This window comes from Gavia stellata, chromosome 6, assembly GCF_030936135.1.
Source record: "Gavia stellata isolate bGavSte3 chromosome 6, bGavSte3.hap2, whole genome shotgun sequence".
Classification (NCBI taxonomy): domain Eukaryota; kingdom Metazoa; phylum Chordata; class Aves; order Gaviiformes; family Gaviidae; genus Gavia; species Gavia stellata.
The window spans coordinates 1,081,695-1,097,221 of NC_082599.1; the positions used below are offsets into that span (position 1 = coordinate 1,081,695).

Below are 15,527 nucleotides of genomic sequence, written 5' to 3' on the forward strand. Positions count from 1 at the left end.
ACCCACGCTCTGCTTTCTCATAAATGAAGCTGGGGCTGTGTTAAACAGCATCAGTTAATATTTGATTTCCAAATTATTTGTACTTGTTGAAACTAGTTTTTATCTCCCTCCCAATGCAGGAAGTTAGGGCTCTGAAAGCACGTTCATTCAACCTTGAGGCCAGGCTACACACTGGGAAATCTCTCCTGGTGGCTACAGGATATTGAACAAGTCACACATTAGCCTTTGAATCTTTCTTTTTTTAAGAGCACATTTCTTAAGTACATAGCCATTGCAGCATCTGGGGGATGGCTGTAGAAAATTTAGGGGTTTTCACGTTGACAAATGGCAGTATTCTGGAGCTGCATGTTGTGATATTGCTGCTTTTAGCTTCTCTGTTGTAGGACATATTAAGGAAGAGTGTAGCCTATAGCGTTTCAATAGCTGTAGTATTTGGGATGAGCTAACTACTTCACTTCTCTAACAGCCTGTACGTAGTCCGGAGAGGAGAGACAGGAAAGCAGCAGCGAGTACAAGGAAGAGAAAGCATTCTCCTTCTCCACCCCCTACTCCTGTGGAGTCGAGAAAAAAGACAGGGAAGAAAGGGTGAGTGTCTAAGTCTTGGAATTTGAGGCTAATTTTATTGAAGAAATGATTGTAGGGTGATCTCTGTCATTTCTCAGTTGTCTCACTGCAGAGTACAATAAAATAATTATTTCTACAATAGACTTGTGTTTTTGCTTGGGCAGTATATGTAATTTCTTTACTCCTCTGTAGAAATGTATTGCCTGCGGGTGGAGGAGAATCTAGCGCAAGTTGTCATGTTATCTGTGTCAGTGACGGGGTTCATTGCTGCATCAAGAGCAGAACTTAGCAAATGAAAAGTTACTCAGCTGCTTCTAAAATGACTCAAACTAGTTCTGTTAGTGCAGTCATGTAGTACATGTACACTTTTTGGAGTATAGTCCCATAAATTACTGAATTTAATTGAGTTTATCTCCGTAGCCAGGTATTTTCAAGTCCACTTCTCAAATGCAACTTTAACAGAGTAGCATTTGTGATTACAGGTGGCCTACAGAATAGGGTTTTTTCCAATGCTAGTTTGATTTTTTAAAAAAAAAAAAAAGGCCAATATTATATCCAATTAAATACTTATTTATGGGGGTTTATGTGTGGATATGGAGGGGAGCACTTTTGGACTAAAAATTCAGGTCTTGTTTAGTAGACCTGTTGGGCTCTAATAACACAAGACTGGAAATTTAGCATCTGAGGTGAGAAAGAATTAGTTGATAATCTGAATTATTTTTTTATTCCAAATGTAAAGTCGGAGTTAGATTCTGTAAGGAGAGGCGTGGGTGATTCTGCCTTTGTTCCCAAAATGGCTTCCTCAGTACACAGATTCAATCATACAAGACAGCCTTTTTCCTTAAATAAGGCAGCATGCCTTGAAACGGTCTGTTGCCTCTTCTGTTCTGCGCAGCAGATGCCCTTATTGCAACTTTAAAAAGGACAAATGTAAGTGAATCGCTGCTCCCTTGAATCTCACTAGCATGCTCGTGCTGCCAACATGCTGGAGACAGTTTTGGGTTGGGATCAAGATTTATATACAGTTGTGGTCTCCAGTCTTGAAACAGTGGAAAAGACCATTTTTTTGGAAACTCACTTCATTTTAGTTATATACAGAGAATACTTTTAACTCCACCAGCACCATTTCCTACAGCATTCATGTTTTCATAAGTTTTAACTGAATCCTTTAATCCTGATATCTGAAGAATAACGTCAGGATGAGAACATCTGACAGTTGCAGCTGGCAGAGAATTTGTGTATGATCTGTTTTAGACAAGCAGCCTTATATGGGAAAAGGAGAGGGCAGAAAGAGGAAGATGAGCAAGAAGATCTTACGAAGGACATGGAGGATCCCACACCAGTACCGAATATAGAAGAAGTGGTACTTCCCAAAAATGGTAAAATATGCATACACTGGATTCTTTGATTATTAGGACAATTGCTTAAACTGCACTGAAAAAATACACATGTATTTTGACAAATCTTTGAAATACTTTGTGGCCATGGGGCCAGGTGATCTGTGCCCATCGAAATTTATCTAGTCAGGGATTTGAATGTGACAGCTGAGAAGGGCAGCAGATGCACCTTCTTTTGGCTTTTTGAAATATGTTTGTGAAAATCCACTTAAATGTTTAGTTTCACCTATTTTAGGATTGCTCTCACCCATTATACAGACTTCATGTTTTGCGGGATGGAGTTTTCTAGGGGAAAATAATTGTATGCCAAGTACCCAAGATAAGCACATCAAATGAGTGGAAACTCTAGCAATGTGCCAAATGCATTCAGTTCTTAATCCTCTTCTGAAAAATGTTGATCTGTGCACTACCTGTTAAGTAAAGATAAGTCAGAAAAATAATTCCTTCTATCAAGTCCTTGACACCAAACCATTTTGGGTGTCACGCCATTTGGTTTTTACCTGGCTTGAACTTGCAAGTAAGAGTTGTTACATGTTGTACAGGTGGAAACAGTACAGTACTTAGTCCACTAACTGCATGGATAGAAGCTGCTTTGTGTTCAGATGTGAAATGGCAGAGAAATCAAACAAATGGTCTGTTGTACTCAAACTGTACAGATGAACTCTTTTGAACTGCAAAGACATGACCAGCAAAACCGTTTATTGATAAGATAGTAAAAGCATGCTGGACTTTGATAATTGTATCTTGTCTGATTGAAACTCTGAGTAACCATCTTGCTTATTTTTGTAGTGAACCCAAAGAAAGACAGTGAAAACACGCCTGTGAAAGGAGGAACAGTAGCAGACCTCGGTAAAACAAACACACAACACACTCCAGCACCCCCTCCCCTAAGTTTTATAGTAAAGTCTTGCTTGCAGGCCAACAGAGTAAATATTTTTAAATCTCTCAGTTTTATAAGGAATCTCTAATTCTACTCTTCTATTCAATTAATTCAGTTTTCGTATGTATTCAAGTTGAAACATATTGACTCTTTTTCACTTGCAAGGCTGTTCCCTTGTAGGCATCTTTTACTTTTTGGGGGTTTTTTTTGGATTACATATAAGCTCTTTCCTGGCAGAATTTTTGTTTTCTTACTGGGAATCAAGGTGAATCACAGGTTCCCTGAGCTTTGCTAAGCCTTTGGCATAAGAGATATAAACTAGTGTCCCATATCCTATTATATGAGGCTACATCTACGGCACTGGGAAAGATGGTAATTAGGTATAGATTCCGAAGTGTGGAAGAATTCTAATTATCCTTCCTCTGTATTCTTATCTGTTCCCTTGTCTGGGATAGTTGAGTGCCTGCATGAGATTGCCTTAACTATGTGTGGTCCACTTTGCTTTCCTCCTCGCTTCCCTTCCAAAACAAATGAAATATTGTTTCCAATTAAGCAATTGCATTGCTAGAAAGGCTCAGATGCTTTTTATTAGTGTAATTCTCATGCTTTTACCTTTCAGATGAACAGGATGAGGAGACAGTGGCGACTGGAGGAAAGGTAACGGCAGCCGTTTCTTACTAAGTTTGGTAGAAACTGAGATCATAGAATCATGGAATGGTTTGGGTTGGAAGGGACCTTTCAAGGTCATCTAGTCCAGTCCCCCTGCAGTGAACAGGGACATCTTCAAGTAGATCAGGTTGCTCAGAGCCCCGTCCAACCTGACCATGAATGTTTCCAGGGATGGGGCATCTACCACCTCTCTGGGCAACCTGTGCCAGTGTTTCACCACCCTCATTGTAAAAAAATGTCTTCCTTACGTTTGGTCTGAATCTCCCCTCTTCTAGTTTAAAACCATTACCCGTTGTCCAATCAAGATCTTAATCACATCTTCAGTAACTTAGCCTCTAATGTTTTTCAAGTGATATGTAAGATTAAATTAGTTACTGATAGGAATGTTGTTTTGCTATTATAAATTTTCTACAAGTGCTGTGAGATTATTTTGTATTTTTAAATCTAGTATATTAAAAACAAGAATGAGGAGACAGATGCAAAGTATTTTCAAAGCAGCATTTTTCAGATGCAAGCTTTTTCAAAAGTTACACTTTTTCTGTAGATTTCAGGACTAAATCTAAACCCCAGATAGGCTTCCTGATCATTTTAATAGAGTTGTTGGGCTAGTTTTTGTATTTAATTGCATTGTTGGTATGCCAGGCACTGTTTTTGACAGCTTGCCTAGTATAAGATGGCTGTCTGATGATGCAGGTGAGAAAAGATCACATCTACTTTAGGTTCATACAGTTGCACTCCTGCACTGACACAGACGCTTGGATTGGTTATAACCAATATTGGTTATAACAGAACTAAGAAAATCTACTTTCTTTCCATACTGATACTAGTTTTACCGTATTTCAGTTCATACGTCCAATCTGTATATGTGTTTTCAGAAGTGCTTAGAAATCTTTTCTCGTGTTTTAAAATGGGGGAAGAAGACAACTCTAATTATGCAAACCACTGACTAGCTAGTAGCAACCTTTTAGGTTTTAGGCACAGTACCACACTAAGGAGCAGTGGGTTTAAGTATCTAGATACAGAAATGTGAACAGAGATCGCCAAAAATACGATTGTTAGGCAAGCACTGTTTTCCGAGTTAGGGAAACCAGCTTGGAAGGAAGGTGACAGCAGGCTTTTCCAGTATGGGACATGCTTTTTTTTTTTACTGGTGTAACTTTGCCATCCCTGGGTGTAGAATGACCTGGAACTGTGGGACTCATGCAGCAGCCTTAGTATTTGTTCCATGTTATATAGGAAGAGGATTGCTTTTTATGTTCTATGCTAAATGGTGGGTTTTGGGGGGCTGTGGTCTATTTCTCTCTTTAGTGAATGCATTTTGAGAGGAGAAGGGTGTTGGGAGAGGGAGGACTTCTTTTCTGAATAGCTGTTGTCAGATCACTAGATAAATTTAGAATGATACCTTGCTGTCTTTGGGGGCGTTTAGTCCCAGAAAAGGATACATAATTGATACCAATGACTCTTTAAGATGCTACTTTAGGGACTCAATTATTTTTAACAGTCTTGTTCTGTTTCTCTGAAATCTGTCTGGATTAGTAATTCAGGTAAAGAAAACCATTTAATGTTGAGTTGCCTACAGGCTCTTCAAATAGCACCTGAGGGTTCCTCATACAGTTCATATCATGTCCTGACCCTCTTATACTACCTCTGTGCCCTTCTCTTTATCTTTTTTGGATCAGGAAGCGAACGTGTGCTGAAACTCAAGTTGCAGAACACCTAGTGTTCAGAGGAGGCTTCTGTTGTGAAGCAGCAGAAAGTGACCAAAGACTTGTCCTCTGCTTGGAAATCTTAAAATCTTGCTCCCTGATGCCTTCACAGCCCTGTATGAGCAAACTCATGGGTCTGTTCACCCTCTGAGTGGGAGCAGATACAAAGACATGCAGAGTTCCAAGTTGAACTTAGTATCTCTTCTTTACAAGAGAGAAATAGCCAATATGAGCTTTAAGATTTATCAAAGTGAGTTTATCTGAGCAAGAATTTAGGGTCATGAGACGCAGTTTTGCAGACATGAAACTATTACTGCTGACAAGTGTCTTCCAGTGAAACTAGAAGTAATGAATCTGATTCCATTTAATACTCTTCTGAGGAGTGAGAAGGTTGATGGAGGAAGGGTGGCAAAAAATACAACCAGTCTTAGACAATACTAAAAATTGGTGCAGTGTCAGTACCTGGAGATGGCAGCAAGAGGTAGGCTGACAGCTTACAAAGTACTCTAGATTCGTGCTCTATTCATTACACGTGGTTGCAGTATACTTCAGAATTGAAATGCAGTGTTTTCTCCTATAGTTTCTCCTATAGTTGGAGCATGCTTAGTTTTATAAACAGCACGCGAAGTGCGATCTAACTGTACTGCCAAGTATGTCCTTGAGATTTGAGAGCTGACTCTGTAAAAACTTCTTACTGGCCTCATGCTTTCTTTAATATTTTTATGAACACAGATTACATTTTCTCTGGACCCTGAGATTTTCCCCACTGACCAGGGATTCCGTCAGGAAAAGTTTATTCTGCACAGGATTGGAAAGCACTTTTTTTGGACTAACTTTTTGCTGGCTGAGAGTTGTTAGGTATGTCTCTTGCAACCTACTAACTGTTGCATTCCCTCTGTCATACAGGAAGATGAAGATCCTAACAAAGGCGATCAAAGTCGGTCAATTGATCCAGGTGAAGATAATGTCACAGAACAAACCAACCACATCATTATTCCAAGCTATGCATCTTGGTTTGATTACAACTGGTAAGAAAGTAATTTGGAACTGGGGGAAGACTTAGAGTTTCGGTGGTTGTTTCTCATAAATCAAGTCGAAAGCTGAAAGAATTTACTTTTGTTTAGGTCTGGTTCCCATGTATGGGTACATCTTTTCCATTTAAAATCTGAGCTGACTTCTGGCAGTTTTCAGGGATTGAGAATGAGGAAGAGAATTTCAAACAGCATAGATCTTCAGTCTACCTTCTCAGCATTTTTTACTTTACATTGCTTTTTATTCCCCCCCCGCCCCCCCCCCCCCCCTCGGGAAAATAATTCCTTTCTCTTCCCTACTTCTCTAGTCCTTGTATGATCTTTCTATGTTTGTAGCTACTTCTGAAAGCTGGTGGCTTTTTATTTTGCTTCAGATCTTGACTTTGAGGATAAGTCAGGGATTATACAGGGAGGATACTTGTTTCATTTTGGAATCTTTCTTGGAGTCAGAGGTTTGTGGTGTGCTATGACTATATAACTTGCTATAGTAACCCTAATGTGCTCTGTATACTCAAACTTTTGTGGTGTGGGAAGAGAAGCAAGTGGTTGGGAATGAAAGTCCCTCTACAAGTTAAACTCTTATGTAGTACTTTTTTAAAATAAAAACTGCTTTGGAAACAGAATAAGGAATAGTCAGTTGTCTGGAAGGGCTGTCATTTGAGTGTGTGTTTAGTCTTAGCTCTGGGAGTTGAGACATTCTTTAGGCTGGAACTACCTGAAAGGAGGTTGTAGCAAGGTAGGTGTTGGTCTGTTCTCCCAAGTAACAAGTGACAGGATGAGAGGAGATGGCCTCAGGTTGCACCAAGGGAGGTTTATATCAGATATTAGGAAGAATATCTTTACCAGAAGGGTTTTCAGCACTGGAACAGGCTGCCCAGGGAAGTGGTTGAGTCCCCATCCCTGGAGGTATTTAAAAGACTTGTAGGTGTGGTACTTAAGGACATGGTTTAGTGGTGGACCTGGCAGTGTTAGGTTTATGGTTGGACTTGGTGATCTTAAAGGTCTTTTCCAACCTAAATGAGTCTATGATTCTATGATCTGCTATGGCACTTGAGTATAGGATTCATGTGCAACTTTCAAAAGTGGATAACTTTTTACAGTAGTGAATTAAGATGGGATCTGAGCTGTTAGTGTAAAGGTTGGTTCAATTTCCATCTCTGGCAAACTTTGTTACCTTGAGTCAGTTGCTTAGCCTATGTTTCTGCTAGTGGCTTGAGTTGACCTAAATCCCCATAAATAGAACCATTCATTTTCTCAGTCCCCTTGCTCTCCTGCTTTGAGATGATCCTGGAAGAAGAAAAGCTAAGGATCACGTAGTCTGACTTTATAGGGGCTCCAGTTGCTTTGTTGAGCGGAAAAACTCGAGGTGTAGTTCTGTTACGCACGCAGAATGAAACGCTCCACTGATGCACTTCATAAAGGGATAAAGAACTGTGCATCTGCTGTAGATCAGGAAAGGCAACTTCGCGTAGCTCGAGCGAATTGAGGTTTACTTTAAGCCAACGCAGGCGTATCCGTAGTCTCTGTGCTTCAATTCCTTGTTTGTAAAGTGGAAGTGCAATAATACTTCCCTACTGAGAGAATTATGACAATGACATTTTGTCATGAGATCACTCTGACGCTGTTGTACAAGTGCCTTTTGGGCATGACTGGTAATAATGGTTGGTTAAAAATTCTTGATGGGTGCATTTGTAGTAGTAGCAGTAGTTCTAACAGCGTTCCTGAGAGCGAAGCCTGTCTGTGAGACACAGCTAAAAGACAGCTAATGCAGCGAGACGTTTATTCCGTTTCTTCAGAAATACTGCATCAGGTGTACTTGCTCTGACCTTGTAAAAGGCAAACATAAAGCATCTCTTGATGGGAGCAGTGGACATCCACGAGGTAGCAGGGTGATGTGAAAAGAAGCTTTGATTTTTGGATTCTAGTGCTCCAGAAATGTTAAGCTGATCTGGATTTGAGGCTGAAATAACAGCACAGCTGTGAGACTGACATTTTTCTGTCTCTGAGTGCTTCTTTTCCATTCAGAGGTAGGTTTTTGTGGTCCTGGACCAACTAGAGAGCATACATGTAGTGCTGTCCCACCTCAAACTGCGGGTGTTACTGCTGTTGCTGTGCCAGCACGATGCTTCTTGGGTTATGTAAATATATAAACAAATCACTGTCTGCAGCCCTCCCAAATTGCAAATACTTCTTTAATGTGTCCAGTCGCAAGTAATTTAAAGCAAGCTGAAGAGTAATTCTAATCTACTTCTCTCAAAATGTTTTATAAACTGCTGTTTTTAGAATAGTAATTGCTAAAATTCATTTTCTAGTAAAAAGATAAACTTCATTTAATGCTCAATTCAGTTTCAATGTAATCGCTTATGCTTTGGGCAACTTCATTGTAAGAACTAGATAATTTGTTACTAAAACCTGAACGTTTTATTGGTTAATCTTCATTTTCAAGTTATTTTCCAATGAATGAAAGGTTAAGAGCAAACAGTAGCAGTGTAAAAGGACAATTAATGGTAGGTTAAAATATGAACACACAGAAGGAAGGCAGATTTGTAAAGGATGTATTTTTCTGTTTCCTTTAAAAGTAACAATTCTTAAAGGACCATTGTAGTTCTCCAGATTTTAACTGGCATAAAATATGTACCATTCTACAAGTTTCTGCCTTAAGCTACTCTAACAAGCCCTGCATTTCTGATGCTTTTCTAAAAAATGGATTTTTTTATTAATCTTGAGGCTATTTCCTCATTTACTAACAGGTGGGTTAAATCTTAGGTCCATCAAAGAGTTTGTATATTAAGATCTTAAAGAAAAAAATGAGTTGACTAGTCAAGTTCCATATACTCTGGCTGTTTACTTGCATTGTAATTCTGCTTTGCAGTGAAACCCCTCTTATATATCATATTATATACCATGGATAACACTAAATGATCTTGTTCATTTGTTGCTGGTAGAACTCCGCAGGTGCAATCACCCTGCAATGAAAACGTTTTGGGACCAAATTTCCTTATTTATGTTAAAATAAATGGTATCACTTCCTCCAATTATTTAATTAGGGAATATGAGAATAAATATGAGAATGGGATTTCATAAGTTTCTGCAGTGCTATTTACTTTGTCAGGCTGGTAGTACATGCAGAATGGAAGATTCTACTAAAAGAACATTTAAGTTTAAATGATACTTTACCAGGAACAGCTATGGAAAGAAAAAAGTATTAGTGTATCTGCCAAATAACTAAAGCTGAATTTGCTGTGATCTTTACCTTAGTTTATTTTATATACTGCATAGCACCTCACGTGTCATTAGTTCTTCTCTTCCTTATGTGGTCAGGTTTTGCTCCGTATTTCTTCCTTAGAGTGCGAAGGGGAGGAATTATTTTTGAGACGGTGTTTAGTTGCTCAAAATATCCATACTTTGGATTTTATTGTCCCAATTGACCAGGGAGGTACCAGGTACGTTCTTGAAGCCGGTCAGTCTCCTACCTGACAGTAACTACTGTAGATCCGACTTTGGAGTTGGACTCAAAGCCCTTACTCGCACTCCCATCTTCTAAGTATATCCTGTAAAAGTTTGGTTTCCTTGCGAACTTGTGAACGTACAGTTGAAAACGGGCTGCTGCTCAGTACTTTTCCTTTGGAGCTTGATTAGGGCAGCATTGGGTGCATAGTTTTGCTTCAATCAATGACTGAATTTTGTGATGCTTTTTTAATGCAGTTTTGCTTATTTGATGAAATAAGCAAATTTCAAAGGGTCGTGCTAGAACACTAGGGTTTCTAACAAAAAAATCCCAGAACAAACCCTTGCTATAAATGCACTCCCGCGAAATAGTCATTTTGAAGGTGTGCAGAGTACTCCAAGACTCTTTAGTATTTGGCATCTGAATTGTGTATTTTTGTTATAGTATTCATGTGATTGAACGTCGTGCTCTTCCTGAATTCTTCAACGGAAAAAACAAGTCCAAGACTCCGGAAATGTAAGTAAAGCATGTGAATATAGGCGTAAAAGAGTGGAACAAGATAAAGGAGCTTCCAGTTTCATGAATCCTGTGGTCACTTCAGCTGTGCATGTATTAAGCAGATACTATCTGTAGGGGCATGAAAGAAGGAAAGAGCACCTGTACAACCACTTGTAGTGTGATAATGTCTGTGCATTATTATAGTAGAGCTTAAAACTTTAAATATCAAAGTAATAGTTAATAATGGTTATCCAGGAAAAATAAAACTAGTTTCTCCCAAGTAATATTGGAACAAATTCTTGAACTTTTTTGTGTGGTACAAGACATGATCATCTTCCAAAGACATCTGCAAAATTTCATGATACTGTAGAAACTTAATAATCCTCCTTATTTTTCTCTCTCTCTTCTTATGCCATGCTCTGTTTCTGAGACTCAGGAGTTTTGTGTGTAAGCACTGGTCACCAAGTTTGTTGTAGGATGCTGTGTCAGACTGTGGAATGGATTTTGCACAGTTATCTCTGTTGATTTCACAGTTCCCTGAGCAGCTGATGGGTAATGCTGAAAGTGCGGGTGAGGGCTGGAAAGTGAATTTTCACAGGCCTGAGATGTAACTGTGTTTTCAAATATTAGGTAGACTGATTTAAATCAGAGAGATGGAGTGGTGCATTGCAAGAAGAAAAACATTTTTTTCTTATATAGCTGTTCCAAACCCTCCAGTGACATTTTAATCCTGGACATGCCTGTTAAATCTAGGTGGAGTTCTCTCAGTTGAATTTAGATCTGGTTTGTACCTATGTCATCTCCTTGTGGGATCTGGTATCTACTGCAGAACTTAAGGGTTCTTAATTCAAAATTATACACACACAATTGTTCAAACAGCTTAAACAGCTTCCCTGAAACTGTTTAAAATACAAAAAAAGCTGATTATTGTCTTGAGGTATTGCAGGTTTTTTCATACATCAAATTATTAACTTCTGATCTGACTTAGCAATGTAACAAGATAAGCTGCTGATTTTGCATCAAATGCTCATCTTAACAAGTCTTGCAGTGGATTCTCATGTGCATTAGTAAAAGTACACCTCCCCTTCTGAGAATTTTCTGTTAAAACAATAAATTTATTTATTCAGAGCAATCTTGAAAGGTGATTGATTAAAGGAAGATGATCAACATCAGGCTTTTGAACAATGTGCTTGTTTCTGTTAAAATTATAATCCTAAAACAAAAAAAAACCCTAATAAATGTGAACACCGTTGTATGCTTGTCGACTTGGACAGTGGAACTAGGTTAGTTGTGTTCACTTTATCTTGGTATCAAATCTTGGTCTAGTTGCAGAGCAGCTTTGGGGGATTTTAAGCCAATTTTTTTAATTAACTGCTAAATGAAGCATTTGAGGTATCTTCTCAGTATGTTGTTTTAACACCAGCAAAGCTGAGCATTTTTTCATACATAGCAGTTCTTCAAACTGTATTCCTTAGTTCCTTCTTAGTGCAAATGATAGTGGGTAAAAAAACTGGCTGGATGGCTGACCCCAAAGGTTGTGGTGAATGGAGTGAAATCCAGTTGGCGGTGGGTCACAAGTGGTGTTCCCCAGGGCTCAGTACTGGGGCTGGTCTTGTTTAATATCTTTATTGATGATCTGGATGAGGGGACTGAGTGCTCCCTCAGTAAGTTTGCAGACGACACCAAGTTGCGTGGGAGTGTTGATCTGCTGGAGGGCAGGAAGGCTCTGCAGAGGGATCTGGACAGGCTGGATCGATGGGCCGAGGCCAATTGTGTGAGGTTCAACAAGGCCAAGTGCCGGGTCCTGTACTTGGGTCACAACAACCCCAGGCAACGCTACAGGTTTGGGGACGAGTGGCTGGAAAGGTGCCCTGCAGAAAAGGGCCTGGGGGTGTTGGTCGACACCCGGCTGAAGATGAGCCAGCAGTGTGCCCAGGTGGCCAAGAAGGCCAACGGCATCCTGGCCTGTATCAGAAATAGTGTGGCCAGCGGGAGTAGGGAGGTGATCGTGCCCCTGTACTCGGTGCTGGTGAGGCCACACCTCGAATGCTGTGTTCAGTTTTGGGCCCCTCACTCCAAGAAGGACATTGAGGTGCTGGAGCGTGTCCAGAGAAGGGCGACGGAGCTGGTGAGGGGTCTGGAGCACAAGTCTGATGAGGAGCGGCTGAGGGAGCTGGGGTTGTTCAGTCTGGAGAAGAGGAGGCTGAGGGGAGACCTCATCGCTCTCTACAACTGCCTGAAAGGGGGTTGTGGTGAGGTGGGTGTTGGTCTCTTCTCCCAAGTGACAAGTGACAGGACAAGAGGAAACAGCCTCAAGTTGTGCCAGGGGAGGTTGAGGCTGGGTATTAGGAGAAACTTCTTCACTGAAAGGGTTGTCAAGCATTGGAAGAGGCTGCCCAGGTTGGTGGTGGAGTCCCCATCCCTGGAGGTATCTAAAAGCTGTGTGGATGAGGCGCTGAGGGACATGGTTTAGTGGTGGAGTTGGCAGGGTTAGGTTAACAGTGGGACTTGATGATCTTAAGGGTCTTTTCTCCAACCTAAACAATTCTATGATAATACCATCCTGCATTGCTGTTCCAGCAGGTAAACAAGGCAGACTTCAGTTCTGTGCTTGAACCTCCTCTTTTCAGGCATGACTCATGTTTTGTGAGGCTTCTGATCTAATCTTGACATAGAAATTAGAAACTAAGCTTTTTCAGCCTGGAGGAGAGAAGGTTTGGGAGACCTTATAGTAGTTGCTCAATGCACAAGGAGGTTACTGAGAAGATGGAGCCAGGCTCATTATTGACGTGTGGCAGGAGAAAAGTAAGTCAAACTGAAACACAGCAAGTTCTATCTTGATATAAGGGAAATTTTTAACTCTGGAGAAGATGAAGCAGTGGGATGAGGCCCTGGGAAGTTGGGAATGTTGTTCTTTGGAGTCTTTCAGGCCTTGCTGGACAAAGCCCTAAGCAAACCTGGTCAAAATTCAGTGCTGACTGTTGTTTGAGTAGGAGATTGGCTTAGAGACCTCCTGAGGTCCCTGGCACCCTGAATGATTTTCAGTCTATAGTCTTGCAACTTCTCTACGTGTCTGAATCGCAGAGGTAACTGTAGCTGCATCATAGTGATTCCAAAATGTATTTGGTCCAAAATGTATTTGACACTAACTGTGCTCCATCAGTTTTACTATTCAGCATATTTTTGTTTTGGGGTTTCTAGGACTTGGTGTCTGAGACTGCAAACAGATTGAATTGTGAAAGAGTGCTTATCTTCCATATTTGCCATTGATGTGGTCATCCGTGTAATCCCATGCTTCCTTTTTCAGTTGACATCAAAACATCACATCTCCTGATACTCACCCGTGAGCAGCTGCTGGTTACTGCCTATGAGTGAAACAAATTAGGGACTCCCCTTCGCCCAATCCTGATGTTGTTGTCCTAGAGGTGTATTTCTGTTGCCATTTAGGGACTGTAGAAGTAGCATGTGGTCTTGGCTTTGTGTTTTCTTTTTAAATAAAATAGAAACATCCTTCTGAATGGAAATGTCTTGCCTCCAGCTCAGTTTACAAGGCCAAACAAAATACCGTGTTTCAAAAGCTCACACAGCTTCATTCTTGTGACAGTAGTGCCTGGGGGGTGGTTTCTGTCTTGAAGGGGATTTTAATGAAATACTAGTAGACTTACCTTTTTCTGTTGACAGGTTTTAGCTGATGGGTCATGTCATTGTCAAAAACAGACTCGTTTCAGGATAAACTTTAGGGATGTTTCTGTCTTTAGGCTTCTTTCTCTTTTCACCTAGCAATGTGACCTTAACTAATAAGTATTAAACTAATTTCTGCAGCCAAGACCGCTTTAAAGTACCTATTCTCGAACAGGTGGCAACCCAGTTCTCTCCAGGAGCGTTCAAAAATGTTCCTGAATAGTCCTCTATGGAAGAAGCTCCCTTTTTTGTCCTTGCCTACCAAACATTCATCGTGGAGGAGCCCGACACCTAGTCCCATAACTTTTTTCCAGCAAGTTTCATATATAATTTGGTCAGAATGAAGATGTGGGATTTTGGCAGGAATGTGTACTTGCAGCATCTGTCTGCTTATGTCTTGCCTGCGAAAGGCATTGGTGTTCCATCTCTGTATGTTGTATATTTTTGGTTACCAGCTGATTCTGCACAAGGCATATGAGACATCCCAGTCTTGAATTTTCCAAAGGCCGACATCTGCTTATAATATGCTGTTTTGAAAACATCTTTGCACAGGATACTCTTGTATTTGGCAGATTGGTTTTGTTCCATCTGAAGAACAGGGCTAGCAATAATTTTATGGTAGTTTAATTTTCTGAACAACTTGCATTAGGAAGCATTAATACATTCCAGAAACTTACTGAAAATACTGAAAAAGGCTGCGAAGCAGTGTCTACAGTGCAGGAAATGGGCTGAACCCCAAAACCTGCTTACTTGGACTGTTGTACACTGAAATATGGGAATCTCGCAGGGCTTGCTCTTCTGCTTTAGCTGTTCCCAGCTCAGTGAGTGGGGAGTGCTGTGCCGGCTTCTGGGTTCTTGCCCTCTGCTTTTCAAAGACCTAGTCCTCTCCATTTTGCTGTTCTCTAACCTTTCCTTACTGATCTTTTTATGCGTTAAGAAGTCCACACGCAGAAACAGCAGCTTTCTACCCAGTGTGCTACTTCTGTTTTTCTGCACAGTTGTTTTCCTTCCAGGTTCACAGATGAGATTGATGAGGGCTATTTAGCCTGTTTCCATGTGAAGACCAGGCCCTAGTAATTTTTTCTGCAGCTAGTAGTCTGTTGAATGAGTATTTGGTTAGTGACCAAGCTACAGCTGTTGTCACAGAGGGATTTGGATCAGGGCAAGGATCTATTTTTGGCCTGTTTCCACCAAGGATTCACCATCTGTCTTTTAGAAACTGAGAAGATGTCATCATCTACACATCCCTGATCTTTGCACGTGTCGCATGCTTGCAGTAGAGCTGCAGCGATGGCATGAGAGTAGGTGCTTACTCTCCTCTTTGGATTAATATTGCTGGAAGAGCAGATGTTTCAAGTTGTCCTGTCATCTGTACCTTCTGACACATCTGGTGCTAGATGTATTGCTGCTGCTTTTGGTTGCAGTTTTCAAAGCGGTCAAGGTATCCATTTGAGTTGCTTAATTTTTTAATTTTGGTTGCCCACGACTATTTGTGTGCTTTGTAATTTAAGCGTGCTTCGATGTGCTGCTAATCCAAATACAGGTAAAATCCAGAATGAAACAATCTGGAAGAGATGGGTCGTATTCGGTGTATATCTATTTATTATAAAAATCTACTTACCTATTGGTTTTGATACTGATTCATAAATTTCA

General features: G+C 40.4%; 1 protein-coding gene across 1 annotated transcript in view; it reads left to right on the forward strand.

Annotated features, from left to right (window-relative positions):
• The window catches only part of SMARCC1 (SWI/SNF related, matrix associated, actin dependent regulator of chromatin subfamily c member 1), a 94,507-nt gene that overhangs the window by 28,700 nt on the left and 50,280 nt on the right, over positions 1-15,527 (forward strand). Inside the window, exons 10-15 of the mRNA XM_059818570.1 lie at positions 467-585; positions 1,819-1,943; positions 2,751-2,810; positions 3,461-3,498; positions 6,123-6,244; positions 10,140-10,211. Coding sequence (XP_059674553.1) covers positions 467-585; positions 1,819-1,943; positions 2,751-2,810; positions 3,461-3,498; positions 6,123-6,244; positions 10,140-10,211 — 536 coding nt within the window. The remainder of the gene's footprint in view (positions 1-466; positions 586-1,818; positions 1,944-2,750; positions 2,811-3,460; positions 3,499-6,122; positions 6,245-10,139; positions 10,212-15,527) is intronic.